The sequence below is a fragment of the Arachis hypogaea genome, chromosome 20 (genome assembly GCF_003086295.3).
Source record: "Arachis hypogaea cultivar Tifrunner chromosome 20, arahy.Tifrunner.gnm2.J5K5, whole genome shotgun sequence".
NCBI classification, from domain to species: Eukaryota; Viridiplantae; Streptophyta; class Magnoliopsida; order Fabales; family Fabaceae; genus Arachis; species Arachis hypogaea.
In genome coordinates, this window is record NC_092055.1 from 140,062,134 (window position 1) to 140,083,303 (window position 21,170).

Below are 21,170 nucleotides of genomic sequence, written 5' to 3' on the forward strand. Positions count from 1 at the left end.
CATGTAATAAATAAACAAAAAAGTACTTTTATATTGTTATACCCAAACATAATTGATTGATAAAAAGACCTTTTTACATGAGATATCCAAACATAAAATTACTTTTACTTCTCTATAAGATCTTTTAAAAAAAGATAACTCGAAAAAAGATCTTTTTTTAGAAGCTCACCCAAATAAGCCCTAAGACCATTATATGATGACCTAACTCTTCAACGAGGCCAAAGGGCAATTTTCTTTCTAAACTCTCATATGTATATGTGCAATTATATTTTTAAAAATTCTGTTAGCAGAAAAAAAAGTGCATTTTTTAAGTGATGCTGCTTATGGGATCCACATCCTTTAGTAAATCTATCATAATAACATGAATTCAAATAATATGTATTATTTATTATTAATACAAAAGTTTATAAAAAATACTTTATATAATAAAAAAATAGGTTATTGGATTTATTATTGCAGGATATTGATGGGAAAATTGAAAATGAATAACTGAAAAAAATTTGTGTTTATCAGCGGATAAAAGTTAGATGAAAATGATATTATGTTAACTAATCGAATGGTATTATGTTACTAAACATAACGGTTAGATAGATACTCAAAGTTCATGCTATTCGTTTTTGAAAAGCATTCATACCAACATATGAAAAAGACTTCCCTATAATATTTCAATTAGATATGATAATATTGGATAAAAAATCAATTATCCTAATTCTATTATTTTCTTACCCAAAAAAAAAAAAAGAATATGAGAACAAGAAGTTATATCACGTTTGTTTTCTAAATAGGAAAAGTTTAGGGGCCAGCAATTTTATCAAATTTTGGCCAGCATGTAACCATCAAAGAAGAGTGAGCCATTGGATGAAATCTCACATTAATCTCACACCATTAAAAACCTCATTGATGGCTATTTGATGGCTATAAATCTTAAATGTTGCTGGCCCCCTAGCATTCCTCTTCTAAATATTACCAAAAGAAAAAAAAAACAGCTAAAAGAATCACAAATTTAATAATAATCTAAATTACAAATATTATTTTATATACTTAAGTTTGATTTGGTAAAATTTTTTAAAAAATATAAATTTTTTATTTTATATTTAGTAAATAATAAAAAAAATCATGTGTTTATACTCACAATTTTTAAAATATAGGAGTATTTTAAAAAATATATAAGGTAGAGTTTTAAAAAATAATTTATACTTATCAAAATTAAAAAATCTAATATAATTTTTAAATTTAACTCTTATATTTGTATCTATTATAATATTTATAAATTTTAAAAATTATTTTACTGAAAATAATTATTATTTGTATTTATTGAAAATTATTTTAAATTTAATTTATTAAATATAAATGTTACCATTTTTAAAAAGATATATTTTAAAAATTATTTTAAAAAAATAAAAATTTTACCAAATCAAATTTTAGTTTGTAATTTCGTTCTATTGTTTAAAGTTTAAACTTTGTTACACAAATAGTTTTATTTAATATTTAACAACATGATTATTTAGATAAATTTGAATTATAGATACAAGCGTTTTAATACCGTGCATGATACCACTCATCCCAAAAGCTTTAGCTGATAGGAAAGGGTAACACTAATGATTATATCTCTAATATTTCCTAAACCTCCATTGTACACATTGTATAAATATTTCATTGGCTCCTCGTACTTTCCCCAAAACTATACAGGATGCCATGTGAACAATCTCTGGAAGACCAATAAGAGCATGAAGTCATTTTATTTTATTACAAAAATATTCAACATCTAACACATTTAACTACTCAACACAGATCACAGTTAAGGCACTACCACAAACTACTACAACTAGTCAACCAGCAGTCAACCACTTGCTTACCATTTGTTCCTTCAGATCTGATCACTTCTCTTCAGAAACATGGCTGCAGAAGCTATTTTGTCTTCCGTTCTTAGTGTTGTTTTCGACAGGATGTCCTCCCCTGAAGTTGTTAACTGGATCAAAGGGAAGAAGCTTACTCAGAACCTGATTGAAAGGTTGAAGACTAATCTTTATGCTGTTCAAGCCTTTCTCGTCGATGCTGAGCAGAAGCAGACCAAGGAGAGACCTGTCAAGGACTGGCTTCATAGTCTCAAACATGCCATGTATGTTGCTGATGACTTGCTCGATGAAGTCTTCACCAAAGCTGCCACTCAGAAGGATCCAGGTACCTTCCTCTCTCGTTTCTCTGGTATTCTCAATTTGCAAGATCGGGATGTAGCAAACAGGATGGAGGAAGTCATTGATAGGATAGAGTCTCTTGTGATTCAAAAAGACACTCTTGGTCTCAGAGAGATTCCTAAGGAGAACATGTCATGGAGGATCACTACATCTCTAGTTGAAACATCTGATGTATGTGGCAGGGAAGAAGACAAGGAGGCCATAGTAAAACTCTTGTTGGATGATGATGGTGATGATACTGGTGGTCATAGTGATGTATCTGTGATTCCCATTGTTGGCATGGGTGGGATAGGAAAGACTACTTTGGCCCAATTGGTTTACCAGGATGGCAAAGTGAAGGAGAATTTTGATTTTCAAGCTTGGATTTGTGTGTCAGAAGAGTTTGATGTTTTCAAGGTCACCAAGACTATAATCGAGTCAATAACTTCAAGTTTTTGCAGCTTGACAGATTTGAATTTGCTTCAGCATGATTTAAAAGAAAAGTTGTCAAGGAAAAAGTTCTTTGTTGTCTTGGACGATGTATGGAGTGAAAGTTACGATGATTGGAATAAACTTCTAAAACCTTTTCGAAAAGGGGTTAAGGGAAGTAAAATTCTGATAACTACTAGAAGTAAAAGAGTGGCTTCTTTGGTGCAAACTGTTTCACCTTATGAATTAAGCTTATTGTCTGAGAAAGATTGTTGGTTAGTGTTTTCAAAACATGCACGTCTCTCAACTGTTTCTATGGAGAATCCGACCTTGAGAAAAGTCGGCAGAGATCTCGTAAAGAAGTGTGATGGATTGCCCTTGGCAGCTCAAGCCCTTGGAGGTTTATTGCGTGGAAATTCTGATATCAAGTATTGGAATCATTTATTGAAGAGTGAGATCTGGGAACACTCCGATGATAAGATAAAGGTTGTTCCTGCGTTAAGAATCAGTTATTACTATCTTCCTTCTTATTTAAAGGAGTGCTTTGTTTATTGTTCTTTGTATCCCAAAGACTATGAATTTAGCAAAGCTGAATTGATATTGCTATGGATGGCAGAGAATTTTTTGCAACCAGCAGGAAAAAAGACTCTAGAAGAAGTTGGTGATGAATATTTTGATGAATTGATTGCGAGATCATTTTTCCAACCTCATAAGATTTATAATAACAAGTTTGTGATGCATGATCTGGTGCATGATTTGGCAATGATATTTGCTGGAGAATTCTATTTCAGAGCTGAAGAGCTTGAGACTGCAGTTGAGGTTGATATTAAAACTCGCCATTTGTCACATAATGCCAAAGGCAATTATCCAATCTCAAAACTTTTGGGAGTTTGTGACCGAATGAAACACACAAGGTCATTTCTTGGACTCAATTTGAATTCAGATATTCCATTTAACATGGAAAATGCACCTTGTATCTTGTTGTCAAAGTTGAAGTACCTGAGGGCTTTGTCGTTCAACTGCTTTCCTCTTGAGTCATTGCCTGATTCAATAGGTGAGTTGATTCATTTGCGTTACTTGGATTTGTCTGACACCCGCATCATGACATTGCCCGATACACTTTGTAACTTATACAATTTACAGACCTTGAAGCTGGCTGGATGTGAGAAACTAAAAGCCCTTCCTGTTGGCATGAAAGATCTAACAAATTTGCGTTACCTTGATATTAGGGGGACTGATTTGCGTGAGATGCCGGAAGGCATGAGCAAATTGACAAGTTTGCAGTTTTTAAGCAAGTATGATGTCGGGAAGCGTGAAGGGAACAAGATTAATGAATTGGGAGCACTTGGAAATCTACACCAAACAATTTTGATTGACAAATTGGAGAATGTGGTCAATAGCAGCGAAGCTTTGGAGGCAAGAATGTTTGATAAGGATGGCATTGAATCTTTGTTCTTGAAGTGGTCGCCAGATGAATATGAGAATACAGTTGATTCCCAAATTGAAAGAGATATACTTGAAAAGTTACAACCTCATCGTAATTTGAAACAACTAAAAATTTGGGGTTACAGGGGTACAACATTTCCGGATTGGTTGGGACATTGTTCTTACCACAACATCACCCAAATAACACTGGGCGGTATTTTTCCGTGTTATGTCAAGAATTGTTGTATGCTTCCTTCACTTGGACAGTTGCCCTTTTTGAAGCACCTGGACATTTCAATGTTTGAAAGGCTTGCTATTGTGGGGGCTGAGTTTTACCGAAATGATGAATCTTGTCTGGAGACTCCATTTCCAATGCTTGAAACTCTTAGATTTTACTCAATGCCTTGCTGGGAGGAATGGCGTTCGTTGGAGTTCAATGCATTTCCTCGACTTAGGGAGCTTATCATATGGAATTGTCCCATGTTGAGAGGAGATTTGCCAAATCAACTACCATCTTTGGAAGATCTTTTTATTCAGAATTGCGAGCAGCTCAGTTGTTGTGTTCCAAGAGCTCCCGCGATTACCTCTTTAGGCATAGAAGGAAGCAATGAAGTGAGAATTGGGGAGCTGCCTCCGTTGCTGGATAAGCTATCAATTGATGGAAAGCATCAAGCGGAGTCGGTGATGGAGGCCATTGCGCACACCCAACTCACTTGCCTCACATATTTATGCATCTCAGGTTGTTCATCCCACGTATTGTTTCCAGTGAGTAGTATTCCCGCATCACTACAAGAGCTGACGATATCGAATTGCAACAAATTAGAATTCCGAATGGAAGGCCAACACCACTCATTGCATGATCTAACCATACATAACAGCTGTGATTCGGTTACATCCTTGTCGCTGGATTCCTTTCCAAATCTCCTGCGTGTCAAAATCAGCAAGTGTGAAAAGATGGAGTCTCTCGTGGTGTCACGCTCTCTTTCATGTCTCCGTTCTTTAAATATAAATAATTGTGGGAGTTTGAAATCCCTCAAGACGCTATGGATGGCATCACCTCAGCTAGAAGATCTCAGATTACTTGGTTGCCCAGAGATTGATTTGTGTGCTACAGGGGATCCACAGCGTAGCTTGAGAAATCTTACCATCAGCTACTGCGAGAAACAACTCAGCTGTGTAGCATCGCAGTTTCATGGGCTTACTCATCTTCGTATTGAAGGTGAATATGAGAGTGTGAAGTGTCTCCCTAAGGAAGGTTGGTTGCCTGCCACCCTTGAGTCTCTCACACTGGGTCGCATTGAAAGTGTGGAGATGTTGGAATGCAAGGGACTTGCCCACCTCACCTCCCTCCAACAATTACGTATTGAATATTGTTACAATTTGGAGAACATTGACGGAGAAAAGCTGCCTGCCTCTCTGTTACGACTCATCATCCTTGGAAGCCCTTTGGGTAAACGGTGTGAGATGAAGGACCCGCAGGTTTGGCCCAAAATTTCCCACATCCCCGCCATTCAAGTTGATTGGAGATGGATTTGGTAATCCAACAACTTCAACAGGTAATTGTTTCTGTCTCACACAACGTTATTCTGTGTTGCCCAATGCCCAGTCACTGGTTTTTCATTCTTCATTGTTATTAATGTCTTGTATCATTCATACAGCTTTTCCAACAAGAGATAAATTGTGCAGTTACGATTTTGCTTTTGATGCATCCATAATATTCAATCATTGTAATACTCAGAGGAATTCTCAGAAACAAGACAATGATAATAACTGCAACAGAGGAAGGTTCTTGAGGATATAAGGGTAGAAAACAGAGAATGGAATTCTCACCATGATTGCTTTCATATAAGTGGTTAAGAAACCTGATGATAAAAGTGGTATGGATGGCTGAACTTCAAATCATTTCATGAAAATTTGCATATTACCTGAGAAGGAATATCAACTTTATAATGTTGGAATAACTTTGATTACTCGATATGAAAATTTGTATGTGGTGGTTGAAACTTTCTTGCAGAAAGCAACTGAGCAACCAGGGACAATCATGGACACAATCCAAGAGATTCAAGAGCGGCATGACACACTGATTTATATAGAGAGGAGCCCCAGTGAACTTCATCAACTGTTCTTCGACATGGCTGTTTTGGTCCAATCATAAGGTAAGCAACTCAATGACATAGAGACCCACGTGGCAAGAGCAAATTTTTATGTCTGCCGTGGGTCCGGCTGTTTCAGTTTGCAAGGAAGCACCAGAAGAATACCGGAAGTCCACCTTCATTGCCTTCATAATATTGGTCATTTTCATATTGATTATTGTCCAGTCACCAAAATAAAAATATTGATTATTGTCCTTCTTATTGATCATCGTCATATTTACCTTTTGAATTTCGGTTCATGTGTATGTTACACTCTAAAATTCTTCCAAACCATCTGATAATAAATTTCATGCGCATGAACTAAAGTTTAGCAGATAAATTTAGTTTTGCTTTAGTTAATGGGATATTGATTGGTGGCTATGAACAAATTGGACTAATTCAAAACAGCATATGCTGTCAGTGTGTCTCATAACCGTTGCATTGTAAAATGATACCTTGTTTGTTTTTCTGGAACCTACCCTTTTCAAGATTTAGACTCTCATGTTCATGGTCTGGAAGGTTATAGTTGTAGTGAAATAAGAGTGGCAAAAATTCACAAATGAAACAGTACAACACCAATGAAATGAAAAGTATAGGCAATTCAAAATATTTAAATGGTTAAATGATGAAAAGGGAATGAATTAAGATGATGATGAAGACAATCTTGAAGAATGCCATAGTCTGTCCACTTGCATTCACTAACCTTCTCCATTAGTTGACACCAGCTCCTTATTATTGGGTCTAATCTCTTTTGCATGCATGTATTTTGTTTTTGGGGATTTTAAAAATTTTCTTTACATGTGTCACATGCTATAAATATTGTTGAATTACCTTGCTTGGAGTTTATATATTGGAGGAATGAGATTAGTTGTTTTGCACCCTTAAACGGTTAAACCTATGGTCTAAGATTTGTTTTTTTCTCTATTTTCTTGTGCATTGTTGATTAAGAATTGCATGTTTTGTTAGAAAAATAACAAAAATTAGTCAATAATGCAGCAACAACTATGTTTATCCCCCTTTATAATACGTGAACAGTTGAATAGTAGCACTAAAATTTTTGAGAATCAAGAAAAGCTGAAAGTTTCCACCTCAAACCATCAAAGAAGAGAAGCAATTAAAAATAAGAATATATTACCAATGCATCAACCAGCTGTTTAAACGTATTATTTACCTACTGTAAACACTATTTGCATCTCTTTTTACATATTATAATAGATAAATAGATATTTCAAAATATAACATGTACAATACAAGTAGTGGAAATTTATTATGATTATTATTATTATTATTATTATTATTTTGCATGATGTTCAAAATCACTAAGCTACGGTTTTATGTTGCAAAAATTCCATAAATATTATATCATATAGAAAACTATTTTATGATACTTTTATTTAATTTGTAATATTGATTAAAACTAATAACCTATAAATTAAAATATTGCATTAGCTATTAATCACATAAATTTAGGTTAGGATCGGATGTTGAGTATTTTCACAGAGAAAACTCGAGTATTTGAGCAATTACATTGTCAAAAACTCTATTAGCGGAAATAAAGTGCAATTTTTTAAATGATGCAATGTAATTTCGAATTATGAATTCCGTCTAACTGTATTTTTATTGATAAAGGACCAAAAAGTACTTCCGTATAAAGTTACTTAATTAGCTAGTGTGCATGAATAAGTTCTAAAGTATACAGTGTGATTCATTAGATATTTTTACTTTATTATTCTTTCCAAATTATAAAGAAAACGAAAAAAAGATTGTAAGAATAGCTCAATTGAATATATTGAGGATACAAAAAACAAAAGGAAGAACAACAGTGAGAGTTGGTTACTAGTGTTATATACCAAGAATACAACGGAGAACAAATGGTGCCTAATGTGGTGCATTTCTTTCAAGCTACATTTACAAGTTTAAACTGATCTTTCATCTGCTACATCATGGAGCATGATCATTGTTTGTGATTCCTATTCTTGAGGTTTCCTTGCTGAATATTTGGTGATGTATTCTCAAGAGTAGTACTCAGATGATGAGCAAAGGTGCGGCGCTGAGTCTTTTCCTGGAAATTCTTATAAGGTCTCTGACTCTGAGGAGTAGCCTTTCTTGATTCAGATTGTATCTGTGGATCCTGAAAGTATAAATTACAATTAGAAAAATTAAGGATGTGTTTGGTTTGCGTTTTTATTTTCTATTTTCATTTTCAGGATCTTGTGAAAATGAAAGAGAAAATAGGACAGAAAACAGAATTTTGTTGTTCTAAGAACCAAATCAAATTTTATAAGGACTCAATTATCCGGAACCGCATGGAGATTAAGAACAATATTGTTAACCAAACAAAGCTTGAGGAGAAAATGGGAATGAAGATTATATTATTATTGCAAACAGTTTAAGATACCTTCTGTGTCTCCTTGTTTGATTCTTTCCTTTCCTTGTAAAAATCAGGTAGTGGCCTTGCTTTGAAGCAAAAACTTTGGCGAAGTTTTCTGATATCTGTCTCTGCTTTTTCCTGCAAAATGAGGGGATTGAATGATTTGGTGCTTAAACTGAACTGAGGAACTAGATATTGTTCATAGTAACAGACACTTGGTATTAAATTTTATTTGTCAACCAACCTTGAGTTTTGTATGAAGTTGCACTTTTTGTGCCTCATTGGCATTGAACTTTTCTTCAAGTTTCTGAAATTGATTTAGATCAATAGAGAAAGGAAAGGCAAGTAATTTAGTAACTCAGTTAATTAATTCTCATTTCTATTTGTAGTAAGGTTAAGTAAAGCTCATAAACAACTAAATTTGATTGATGGCAGAACCTTCTTCCTTCTTGCAGCCCTTTCTTCTGTCCTCAAGCTGAAAGGTGAGGATATCATTGGGGATCTCATTTTATTTCTGCAATCAAGTAGAAACATTGTAAATACTAATGTAAAGAAGAGTACTCACAAAAGCCATAAAACTTCTTTAAGCCAGAGATAGATTATGTAAACTTGTGGTCCTTGAAACTAAAGATAGCATGTTTCAACTAATTGACAAACTCTACATTATGTCAAGCATGGATAATATTTGAACATAGGAACAATCCAAATCCATATAGCACAATGAAAAATCTTATAACACCTTAAATCAGAGTGGAAATGACTTACTCTGTTGAGAGCAAGCGCCATTTAGAGCTGGCTGTATTTTTGCCTGTGCTTGATAAATCAAGAGAAGTTTTGTTCCTATGGTTTAACAAAACTCAAATGCACCGAATCAGGATATAAAAACAGTTTTACATCATAATTAACAACTTACTAGAATTAGGTACCTTTTCTTTTCTGTTAATGGGGTCAATGCAGAATGCATCTGCATCTCCTTCTTATAAGCCTGCATTTAAAAAGCAACACTTTAACATGATGGAAATATAGATTGTGAAAATATTGGCAAAGAATCTGACAAACCATAGTTGGTGTTCTTAGAGGAGTTAATGATGCATCCTTTGAAGCCTTTGAGGAACCAGCACTAGCTCTTGCACTTTCAAATTTCTTCATGACTGATGCAGTCAATCTATTAAGTTCTCTAATCGGCGCAAAATTGACCGACTTGTAAGGAGTAGATCTTCTTTTATCAGCAGAGCTTAGTAATGAAGCATGCTTGCTGCTACTAGTTGGGGTAGCAGCAATATTACAGTTATCTCTCTTTGAAGAAACAGTAGCTGCTGTTGATTTGGTTGGTGTAGAAGCAACTTTGGAGGTTGCATTACTCTTTAACAATTGGAAGGAAGAAACTGGTGGTTTCTTCTTGCTAACTAAAGGCAAAATTTCTTGATCATAGCTTGAACCCTGCTGAAATAATCAAATATTAAATCAATGTTATGATCTTGATTCTTAAACAATCAAACCAAAGAATAAAACATTAAGATTAAATTTTCTAAAAAGACAAACATTGTGAATCAAGAGAGTAATATCAATAACCACCTTCAGTAATGGTGTCATAATTGGAGTTGTTTCAAGGATCTTTTCAGCATCTTCATTTTGGCTTTGCAGTTCAATCTTCATTGAATTCCCAACCAAAGGTTCTTCTTCCATCTTTGACACAGCTTCTTCTTCATATTATGTATCTAATTATTTATATATTCATGTGAAACTTGTTATATTACATACCATCTATGAATTCAATGTTGCACTCTATAAAGTACCTTGTGTTATAAAGGGATTCACTTGACTTTTAGTTCTCAGTGCTGATTTGCGAAGAAACATTGAAAACCTAGAGAAGAATAGTGTTACCAGTTTAAGAACTCTGGTCAATCTTGGATCCAAGGTGTACTTGCAAGCAGAAGTGTAAGTCGTGATCATATCATATTTTCATTTTATTTCGCTGCTGTTTTTCTTTTCTCAGTGTTGGTGACCAATTGCATTTTTCAATTCTTCAAATTACACATTTTCTTTATTTCTTTTGACTTTGCTCTTGGCATACATGTGTTTTATCATCAATCCTTATTATGAAGCATATGTTATGTGTTATAAAGATATATGTATCTACTTTTTGAATTTGGATCTTCTAAAGTTTGAATTTTACTTTTAGAGAATAAAGTGTGATCTTCTACCTTTGAATAGTTTCTCTTTTATATTTATTTTTGGTCCCACCTATGAAATAAATGGTGAGAGATCACACTTTATTCTCTAAAGTGAAATTCAAACTTTAGAGAATCTAAATCCCTACTTTTTAGTCATTACTCATCACCATATTCTCATCAAAGATATATGCTACATGCTTCAACTTTCATATCTGCTTTATCTTTCTTTCGTGAACCTACAACCTTGCAAACTAAGAGCATTTCTAAGTTGGTTTTATTTTAATTTCATTTTGGATCCCGCAAAATGTCACATTAGCATTTGTCCGACTTGAGACTAAATATGAGAATTTTTCACTCTAATGTTTGGTTTTAATTTGTATAAAACTTTATATGAACTGCACAACTTAAATTGGTTCTTCAACAAAGTGAGACCGTCTCTCTAAAGTGATACCAGTTTCATTTCATCAATTATCTCCAATGTAAAGTGAAATTTCGAGCCATTTCACTTCATGTACATGTCAGATTTAAAACTCTAAAAAGCACTGCATTGGAGTTGCTCTAAGAAACCTCTCCCCACATAGTCCACTCCTTTATCTTTTCACTTTTGCATCAATAAATATAGACCTTCATATTCTCTCTTTAATCTAGTGAAATTCCCATTTTTAATCTATGTTAAATGTTGATAAAACTTTGCAGGCCCAATACACAGCATATTTTTGTGGATGTAGGGTTGGGATTCCATGTTGAATTTACTTGGTCTGAAGCTTTGAACTACATGCAGAAAAGGGAAGAAACGATAGCTAAGTAAGATATTTTCACTTAACATATTTTGTATAGCTAAAACATAAAGATCAATCAGCCTTATTATGCCTTTCCAGGTTTGCTTTTGAAATTTTAAGCAACATTATATGCCTTACTTAAATGGAGTGGTTTAAAGGACAATGGATTGGAACAAAATGTTTAGTAAAATTGTAGCCCAAGATCCTCATGTTTTCTGTGCTGAACATCGTTTGCATCGATGACCACCATGAGCGTTTTATTATACATCTCAAATTAAGTGATAAACATGAACTGAACTACTTGATTTTCCTTGGACATTGACATTAGTACTATGGCTTGGATGTGTCGTAGATGATCATATTCAAGATTTAAGTGCAGTTCTTATTTCAAGTATGCTGAGGGAATTTATTTATGACAAGTTTTGTGTGCCTTTTCTTTCTATCTTGCATGATTTTTGTACGTGGTTAGACTGAAAGGTCGCAACTGATAATTGATCAGTGTATAGAATTACTATTTACTCTGGCTTGTAAGTTGGAATATTTGGTCACTTACCAAGTCGTCATTAAAAGAGTGATTAAAAAGGCTAGAGTAGCAAAATAAAGAAAATATAGCCTGAGCATTTTGAGCATTGTGGTGTTATAAAAGGATGGTATCTAATCAGCGGGTGGCAGTGGCGGAGCCACGTTTGTGGGAAGGGGGGCAATGGCCCCTCCCAAACCTGTAACTTTTTAGTTTAGTTTTCTTTTAATTTTTAATTTTTCTCTCTTCTTAACTAATATTTTTTATGTTCGCCCCTCCCAAAAAAAATTCTAGCTCCGCCCCTGGCGGGTGGTTCAAAATTTTGAAACTATGTCACGTCATTTTGGCCTGGGAACAATTATATATGCATGCAGATACTTGTGACTGTTAGTTATGTAATTGAATCTGTGAAGATTTTAACTTCTTTGTTCTACTTTGGCAATCAATTGTGAAAAATCTTTGCCCTTTTGTTGTCTTTTCTTTTTGTCTAGACGGGGCAATGAGTTTCTCTTATTTGCTTTTTCATTTGAAGTCTGAAAATAATGCTAATTGATTTCAACAATAATGTTGCAAATTCAAATTTAGGACATGGCTTATTTTTTTTCAAGCAAATAGATGAGTACAATTAGTCAGTTGCATCCATTAAAGCGCATATCAAACTGGTATGTTTTGTTGAAGGTTTCCCTTATTATTATTATTATTGTTGTGGCCATTCTTCCCACTAAAGGGATTGGTACTTTGATGATTTTACTTTGATTAGCAAAGTTGTAATTCTATCCAAATATTGTTGATTTTACTTGCTTTATTTGGAGTTATGAGAACTTTTTCTTCCACTATTTCAATCGTAGGTTCTCGAAGGGATTCGAGAATTACTACAACTTCCAGCTGAGAAATCATTACCAGAGTGGAATTTTTTATGCTTGCTTAGTATAATTTCAGATCATTCATCTTTAGTCTCTTTTGAACAATTGTAAATTCCGGATCATTCATGTTTAGTCTCTTGTGAAAAATTGTAAAGGAACAATGCAAGGCAATGATGTGATCATGTGAAACAGGACAAAGATTGTTATTTATCCAGTATGAAAAGTTGCATCTTTGTCTTGTTTACTCCAAATATTGTCAATCTAATTGCATATAATATAATGATTAAACACGAAACCAAAACATTGATTAAGAACCCATAGGGCCAAGTCCTTTCATCTGTGATTCTCTTTAGTTGAAATGCTGATCTTAGTATTTCCCAACATTCTGCAGAATGTTGCCGAAGTTCTTATACTTGTAAAATACATTTAGATAAAGAAACTTCGTTTAGTGGTGTGAATGTCCTACCTAAGGAGAGACAAAAGTATACCTTTCTTACCATACGAAACATTTTTTGACCCTCCAAATTGTGGGATCAAGAAAGGTCAAATTCAGGAAGTCTTTCTTGCTATTCTCTTTTACCTTAAATCAGAAGCCAGATGCCCAGACGAAGGTGCATGGCCACGTAAGAATGCCTTTAGATCCGTGTAGGATTGTATTAATCTTGCCATAGCTCATGTAAACCTTCGTCGCATCCTAAGATACAACACAATGGTATCTTTTGATTCATGTAATCCACTCCATCTAATGAGAAGAGGCTTTAAGTAAGTATAAGTTTTTGGAACATTTATGGTATGTCACTTAATTAGTTAGGATGAATCACCCTAGATTTTAGGCTCGGTTTAAGGAAGTTTCTGAATTTTATCCACCATTATGAAGTGTGTATCATGATATATGTGATTCTCATTGTTAGATTTAGCATCTGCTTCATTCTTCTTAAAAATATTATGTTTTATTCCCATACTATTTTTTTTTTTTTTTGCCTAAATTGAAATGTTGCATTAGCTATTAGTCGCATAAATTTAGTGTTTTTTTTAGCGGGTTGGATGAGCAAGGTTTGATGGAGAGTATTTTTATATAAACAATTTGGTATTTATATATCACTAAATAAATTTGACTTTTATATAAACGAAAGTGTTAATAGTTTTTTATTCGAATAAAAGGTTTTTGGTTCGATACTCATCTCTAATATATTTTTTTATATAGCGAGTCGGATTAACAACTCTATTTGACTGCGTTGAATTAGATTAGCTACCTATAGATAGAATTGTTTATGCCGCCTCTGATCATGATTAAACTTATCTTACTATATCCCACTTATTGCCGGTGGAACAGTTAATAGTTTAATACCATTACATGTTTGCCTAACTCTTCAACGAGGCCAAAGGGCAATTTTTTTTAGAGGAAGTATCGGGAGTATAATGTGTACAATGGGGATTTAGAGATGTTCAATTCAGTAGGATATCAAATGTTTATTATTCCTGATATCCAGATGGTTATTTTAGATAGCATGGATATATTGTGTTTAAGAAATTAATAGTATTTTATTCTAAATATTCATTTTTTAACTTATATTGAACTAAATAAATAACCTATTGTATATATTGTACAAATACTCTATTGGCTCCCTGCAAAATTCTTCTTTTTAAACTCTCATAATTATGTATATGTGCAGAAAGAAAGTGCATTTTTTAAGGGATGGCGCTTAAGGGATCCACATCCTTTAGTAAGCCTATCATATAACATCTTATACGAGAAGGAATGCAATATAATTTCAAATTATGAATTTCAATAATATGTATTATTTATTAGTAATAAAAAAATTTATAAAAAATACTTTGTATAATACAAAAAATAGGGTATTGGATTCATGATTGCAGAAAAATGATGGGAAAATTAAAAATGAATAACTGAAAAAAATTTGTGCTTATCAGCGGATAAAAGTTAGATGAGAATGATATTATGTCAACTAATCGAATGGTATTGTGTTACTAAACGTAACGGTTAGATACTCAAAGTTCATGCTATTCATTTTTGAAAAGCATTCATATCAACATATGAAAAAGAGCTCCCTATAATATTTCATTTAGATATGATAATATTGGATAAAAAATCAATTATCCTAATTCTATTATTTTCTTACCAGAAAAAAAAAAGGAATATGAGAAAAAGAAGTTATATCACGTTTGTTTTCTAAATATTACCAAAAAAAAAAAAACAGCTAAAAGAATCACAAATTTAATAATCATCTAAATTACAAATATTATATTTAAGTTTGATTTGGTAAAATTTTTTAAAAAATATAAATTTTTATTTTGTATTAGGTAAATAATAAAAAAAATCATGTCATTATACTTGCAGTTTTTAAAATATAAAAGTATTTTTAAAAGTATATAAAGTGAAATTTTTTAAAAATGATTTATATTTATCAAAATAAAAAGTCTAACATAATCTCATACATAAATTAATTTTTAAATTTAACTCTTATATTTGTGTCTATTATAATATTTTTAAATTTCAACAATTATTTTACCATCTTAGAAAGTCATTTAAAATTTAATTTATCAAATATAAATATAAATGTAACCATTTTTAAAAATATATATTTTAAAATCACTTTTATAAATTATTTTAAAAATAAAAATTTTACCAAATCAAACTTTAGTTTGTAATTTTGTTCTATTGTTTAAAATTTAAATTTTATTACATAAAACAACATGATTATTTAGATAAATTTGAATTATAGATACGCAATCTTAGTATAATATAATATACAAAAAAATACTATTTGTACATTAAAATAAGTCACTACAATAAGTCATTAATATATTTGTATATAAATAAATGTGTAGTTTAATTTATTTTCAATATATATTTATATTTTAACATGTATTTTATAACTTTAGTGGCTGATTTTGGTGTCGACGTAGTATTACTCTATAATATAATATGACGTGTGAATTATACAGGATGTCATGTGAAGAATCTCTCGAAGACCAATAAGAGCATGAAGTGGGAGTGCTAGGGAACAATGAAAATTTTGAACTATATGAACAACCACCAATTAAATGAAAATACATTACACCCTAATTTAATGTTACTAATTAAATTTACTCTTTTAACCCTATTAATTCACATTGTTTACACATTATTCAAAAATCTTGTTGGTTACCTATACTTTCCCCAAAAATATTCAACACCTAACACATTTATTTAACTACTCAACACAGATCACAGTTAAGGCACTACCACATACTACTACAACCAGTCAACCTCCAGTCAACCCCTTGCTTACCATCTGTTCCTTCAGATCTCATCACTTCTCTTCAGAAACATGGCTGCTGAAGCTGTTTTGTCTTCCGTTCTTAATGTTGTTTTTGACAGGATGTCCTCCCCTGAAGTTGTTAACTGGATCAAAGGGAAGAAGCTTACTCACAAGCTCATTGAAAGGTTGAAGACTAATCTTTATGCTGTTCGAGCCTTTCTCATCGATGCTGAGCAGAAGCAGATCAAGGAAAGACCTGTCAAGGAATGGCTTGATAGTCTCAAAGATGCCATGTATGTTGCTGATGACTTGCTGGATGAAGTCTTCACCAAAGCTGCCACTCAGAAGGATCCAGGTACCTTCCTCTCTCGTTTTCTCAATTTGCAAGATAGGGATGTAGCAAACAGGATGGAGGAAGTCATTGATAGGATAGAGTCTCTTGTGATTCAAAAAGACACTCTTGGTCTCAGAGAGATTCCTAAGGAGAACATGTCATGGAGGATCACTACATCTCTAGTTGAAACATCTGATGTATGTGGCAGGGAAGAAGACAAGGAGGCCATAGTAAAACTCTTGTTGGATGATGATGGTGATGATACTGGTGGTCATAGTGATGTATCTGTGATTCCCATTGTGGGCATGGGTGGGATAGGAAAGACTACTTTGGCCCAATTGGTTTACCAAGATGGCAAAGTGAAGGAGAATTTTGATTTTCAAGCTTGGATTTGTGTGTCAGAAGAGTTTGATGTTTTCAAGGTCACCAAGACTATCATCGAGGCAATAACTTCAAGTTTTTGCAGCTTGACAGATTTAAATTTGCTTCAGCATGATTTAAAAGAAAAATTATCAAGGAAGAAGTTCTTTGTTGTCTTGGACGATGTATGGAGTGAAAGTTATGATGATTGGAATAAACTTCTAAAACCTTTTCGAAAAGGGGTCAAGGGAAGTAAAATTCTCATAACTACTAGAAGTAAAAGAGTGGCTTCGGTGGTGCAAACTGTTTCACCTTATGAACTGAGCTTATTGTCTGAGGAAGATTGTTGGTTAGTGTTTTCAAAACATGCACGTCTCCCAACTGGTTCTATGGAGAATCCAACCTTGAAAAAAGTCGGCAAAGATCTCGTAAAGAAGTGTGATGGATTGCCCTTGGCAGCTCAAGCCCTTGGAGGCTTATTGCGTGGAAATTTTGATGTCAAGTATTGGAATCATTTATTGAAGAGTGAGATCTGGGAACTCTCTGATGATAAGATAAAGGTTGTTCCTGCATTAAGAATCAGTTATTACTATCTTCCTTCTTATTTAAAGGAGTGCTTTGTTTATTGTTCTTTGTATCCCAAAGACTATGTATTTAGCAAATATGAATTGATATTGCTATGGATGGCAGAGAATTTTTTGCAACCAGAAGGAAAAAAGACTCCAGAAGAAGTTGGTGATGAATATTTTGATGAATTGATTGCGAGATCATTTTTCCAACCTCATAGCACTCTTGAAAACATATTTGTGATGCATGATCTGGTGCATGATTTGGCAATGATGTTTGCTGGAGAATTCTATTTCAGAGCTGAAGAGCTTGAGAATGCAGTTGAGGTTGATATTAAAAATCGCCATTTGTCACATAATGCCAAAGGCAATTATCCAATCTCAAAACTTTTGGGAGTTTGTGACCGAGTAAAACACACAAGGACATTTCTTGGACTCAATTTGAATTCACAGATTCCATTTAACATGGAAAATGCACCTTGTATCTTGTTGTCAAAGTTGAAGTACCTGAGGGCTTTGTCGTTCGATTGCTTTCCTCTTGAGTCATTGCCTGATTCAATAGGCGAGTTGATTCATTTGCGTTACTTGGATTTGTCTCGGACCGACATCATGACATTGCCCGATACACTTTGCAACTTGTACAATTTACAGACGTTGAAGCTGGTTGGATGTCGGAAACTAAAAGCCCTTCCTGTTGGCATGAAAGATCTTACAAATTTGCATTACCTTAATATTAGCGGGACTGATTTGCGTGAGATGCCGGAAGACATGAGCAAATTGACAAGTTTGCAGGTTTTAAGCAACTATGTTGTTGGGAAGCGTGAAGGGAACAGGATTAATGAATTGGGAGCACTTGCAAATCTACACCAAACAATTTTGATTGACAAATTGGAGAATGTGGTCAATAGCAGCGAAGCGTTGGGAGCAAGAATGTTTGATAAGGATGGCCTTGAATCTTTGTTCTTGAACTGGTCGCTAGATGAATATGAGAATACAGTTGATTCCCTAATTGAAAGAGATGTACTTGAAAAGTTACGACCTCATAGTAATTTGAAAAAACTACAAATTTGGGGTTACAGGGGTACAAAATTTCCAGATTGGTTCGGACGTTCTTCCTATGGCGACATCACCGAAGTAACTCTGGGAGGTTGCAGGAATTGTTTTATGCTTCCTTCACTTGGAGAGTTGCCCTCTTTGAAGCATCTAAAAATTTTTGAGTTTGAAAGGCTTGCTATTGTGGGTGCTGAGTTTTACCGAAATGATGAATCTTGTCTGGAGACTCCATTTCCAATGCTTGAAACTCTTAGATTTTACTCAATGCCTTGCTGGGAGGAATGGCGTTCGTTGGAGTTCAATGCATTTCCTCGACTTAGGGAGCTTATCATATGGAATTGTCCCATGTTGAGAGGAGATTTGCCAAATCAACTACCATCTTTGGAAGATCTTTTTATTCAGAATTGCGAGCAGCTCAGTTGTTGTGTTCCAAGAGCTCCCGCGATTACCTCTTTAGGCATAGAAGGAAGCAATGAAGTGAGAATTGGGGAGCTGCCTCCGTTGCTGGATAAGCTATCAATTGATGGAAAGCATCAAGCGGAGTCGGTGATGGAGGCCATTGCGCACACCCAACTCACTTGCCTCACATATTTATGCATCTCAGGTTGTTCATCCCACGTATTGTTTCCAGTGAGTAGTATTCCCGCATCACTACAAGAGCTGACGATATCGAATTGCAACAAATTAGAATTCCGAATGGAAGGCCAACACCACTCATTGCATGATCTAACCATACATAACAGCTGTGATTCGGTTACATCCTTGTCGCTGGATTCCTTTCCAAATCTCCTGCGTGTCAAAATCAGCAAGTGTGAAAAGATGGAGTCTCTCGTGGTGTCACGCTCTCTTTCATGTCTCCGTTTTTTACTGATAAAGAATTGTGGGAGTTTGAAATCCCTCAAGACGCTATGGATGGCATCACCTCAGCTAGAAGATCTCAGATTACTTGGTTGCCCAGAGATTGATTTGTGTGCTAAAGGGGATCCACAGCGTAGCTTGAGATATCTTACCATCAGCTACTGCAAGAAACAACTCAGCTGTGTAGCATCGCAGTTTCATGGGCTTACTCATCTTTGTATTAAATATGAATATGAGAGTGTGAAGTCTTTCCCAAAGGAAGGTTGGTTGCCTGCCAGCCTTGAGTATCTCAGACTGGATAGCATTAAAAGTGTGGAGATGTTGGAATGCAAGGGACTTGCCCACCTCACCTCCCTCCAACAATTATATATTTATGAATGTTCCAATTTGGAGAACATTGATGGAGAAAAGCTGCCTGCCTCTCTGTTACGACTCACCATATTTGGAAGCCCTTTTCTGGGTAAACGGTGTGAGATGAAGGACCCGCAGGTTTGGCCCAAAATTTCCCACATCCCCGCCATTCAAGTTGATTACAGATGGATTTGGTAATCCAACAACTTCAACAGGTAATTGTTTCTGTCTCACACAACGTTATTCTGTGTTGCCCAATGCCCAGTCTCTGGTTTTTCATTCTTCATTGTTATTACTGTCTTGTATCATTCATACAGCTTTTCCAACAACAGATAACTTGTGCAGTTACGATTTTGCTTTTGATGCATCCATAATATTCAATCATTCTAATACTCACAGGAATTCTGAGAAACAAGACAATGATAATAACTGCAACAGAGGAAGGTTCTTGAGGACATAAGGGTAGAAAACAGAGAATGGAATTCTCACCATGATTGCTTTCATACAAGTGGTTAAGAAACCTGATGATAAAAGTGGTATGGATGGCTGAACTTCAAATCATTTCATGAAAATTTGCATATTACCTGAGAAGGAATATCTACTTTATAATGTTGGAATAACTTTGATTACTCAATATGAAAATTTGTATGTGGTGGTTGAAACTTTCTTGCAGAAAGCAACTTAGCAACCAGGGACAATCATGGTCACAATCCAAGAGATTCAAGAGCGGCATGACTCACTGATTGATATAGAGCGGAGCCCCAATGAACTTCATCAACTGTTCTTGGACATGGCTGTTTTGGTCCAATCACAAGGTAAGCAACTCAATGACAGAGAGCTACGTGACGAGCGAATTCGTATGTCTGCGGTGGGTCCAGCCGTTCCAGTTTGCAAGGAAGCACCAGAAGAATATCGGAAGTCCACCTTCATTGCCTTCATGATATTGATCATTTTCATATTGATTATTGTCCAGTCACCAAAATAAAAATATTGATTGTTGTCCTTCTTATTGATCATCGTCATATTTACCTTTTGAATTTCGGTTCATGTGTATGTTACACTCTAAAATTCTTCCAAACCATCTGATAATAAATTTCAGGCGCATGAACTAAAGTTTAGCAGATAAATTTAGTTTTGCTTTGGTTAATGGGATATTGATTGGTGGCTATGAACAAATTGGACTAATTCAAAACCTTATCAAGAGAAATCAGGTCAACATATTCTGTCACTGTGTCACATAACCATTGCATTGTAAAATAATACCTTGTTTGTTTTTCTGAACCTTCCCTTTTCAAGATTGAGACTCTCATGTTCATGGTCTGGAAGGTTATACTTGTAGTAAAATAAGAGTGGCAAAAATTCACAAATGAAACAGTACAATACCAATGAAATGAAAAGTATAGGCAATGCAGAATATTTAAATGGTTAAAAGGGAATGAATTAAGATGATGATGAAGACAATCTTGAAGAATGCCATCATCTGTCCACTTGCATTCACTAACCTGCTCCATTAGTTGA

At 34.3% G+C, this 21,170-nt stretch overlaps 4 protein-coding genes across 6 annotated transcripts; 3 read left to right on the forward strand and 1 right to left on the reverse strand.

The window, feature by feature from the left end:
- Window positions 1–1,729: 1,729 nt before the first annotated feature.
- Window positions 1,730–6,500, forward strand: LOC112783041 (putative disease resistance RPP13-like protein 1). Of its 3 annotated transcripts, none has more exons than XR_003193269.3 (3): window positions 1,730–5,584; window positions 5,687–5,905; window positions 6,043–6,500. XR_003193269.3 is itself a non-coding variant. In XM_025825774.3 (2 exons), the coding sequence occupies exon 1, from the start codon at window positions 1,896–1,898 to the stop codon at window positions 5,565–5,567; it is 3,672 nt and encodes a 1,223-aa protein (XP_025681559.1). In that variant the 5' UTR covers window positions 1,730–1,895; the 3' UTR covers window positions 5,568–5,584; window positions 6,043–6,500. The 3 variants fall into 3 exon arrangements, 1 of the variants encoding a protein (XP_025681559.1); XR_011878909.1 differs by having other exon boundaries at window positions 5,767–5,905; XM_025825774.3 differs by lacking the exon at window positions 5,687–5,905.
- A 1,290-nt stretch (window positions 6,501–7,790) lies between these two features.
- LOC112786528 (uncharacterized) lies at window positions 7,791–10,386 on the reverse strand. Its single transcript, XM_072230184.1, has 8 exons — window positions 10,107–10,386; window positions 9,591–9,971; window positions 9,458–9,516; window positions 9,297–9,371; window positions 8,970–9,045; window positions 8,776–8,838; window positions 8,559–8,669; window positions 7,791–8,291 (listed from the first exon to the last, which is right to left on the reverse strand). Exons 1-8 carry the CDS (start codon window positions 10,215–10,217, stop codon window positions 8,115–8,117), a joined length of 1,053 nt encoding a protein of 350 aa, XP_072086285.1. The 5' UTR covers window positions 10,218–10,386; the 3' UTR covers window positions 7,791–8,114.
- On the forward strand, window positions 10,354–13,181 carry LOC112786529 (uncharacterized; the record flags this gene model as incomplete). The annotated part of the gene is made up of 4 exons (XM_072231311.1): window positions 10,354–10,469; window positions 11,402–11,509; window positions 12,131–12,134; window positions 12,853–13,181. Coding segments are annotated over 4 exons (354 nt in total), but the record flags the coding sequence as incomplete, so codon positions are not given.
- A 2,880-nt stretch (window positions 13,182–16,061) lies between these two features.
- LOC112783043 (putative disease resistance RPP13-like protein 1) lies at window positions 16,062–20,779 on the forward strand. Its single transcript, XM_029296330.2, has 3 exons — window positions 16,062–19,867; window positions 20,052–20,188; window positions 20,326–20,779. Exon 1 carries the CDS (start codon window positions 16,200–16,202, stop codon window positions 19,848–19,850), a length of 3,651 nt encoding a protein of 1,216 aa, XP_029152163.1. The 5' UTR covers window positions 16,062–16,199; the 3' UTR covers window positions 19,851–19,867; window positions 20,052–20,188; window positions 20,326–20,779.
- The last annotated feature ends 391 nt before the right edge of the window (window positions 20,780–21,170 follow it).

Coding starts and splice junctions, on each gene's coding strand:
- LOC112783041 (XM_025825774.3), top strand. CDS start 1,896: ATGGCTGCAGAAGCTATTTTGTCTTCCGTTCTTAGTGTTGTTTTCGAC.
- LOC112786528 (XM_072230184.1), bottom strand. CDS start 10,217: ATGGAAGAAGAACCTTTGGTTGGGAATTCAATGAAGATTGAACTGCAA. Junction 9,372..9,457: donor CCATTAACAGAAAAGAAAAG/GTACCTAATTCT, acceptor GTTAAACCATAG/GAACAAAACTTCTCTTGATT. Junction 8,292..8,558: donor CAAACAAGGAGACACAGAAG/GTATCTTAAACT, acceptor TTATACTTTCAG/GATCCACAGATACAATCTGA.
- LOC112783043 (XM_029296330.2), top strand. CDS start 16,200: ATGGCTGCTGAAGCTGTTTTGTCTTCCGTTCTTAATGTTGTTTTTGAC.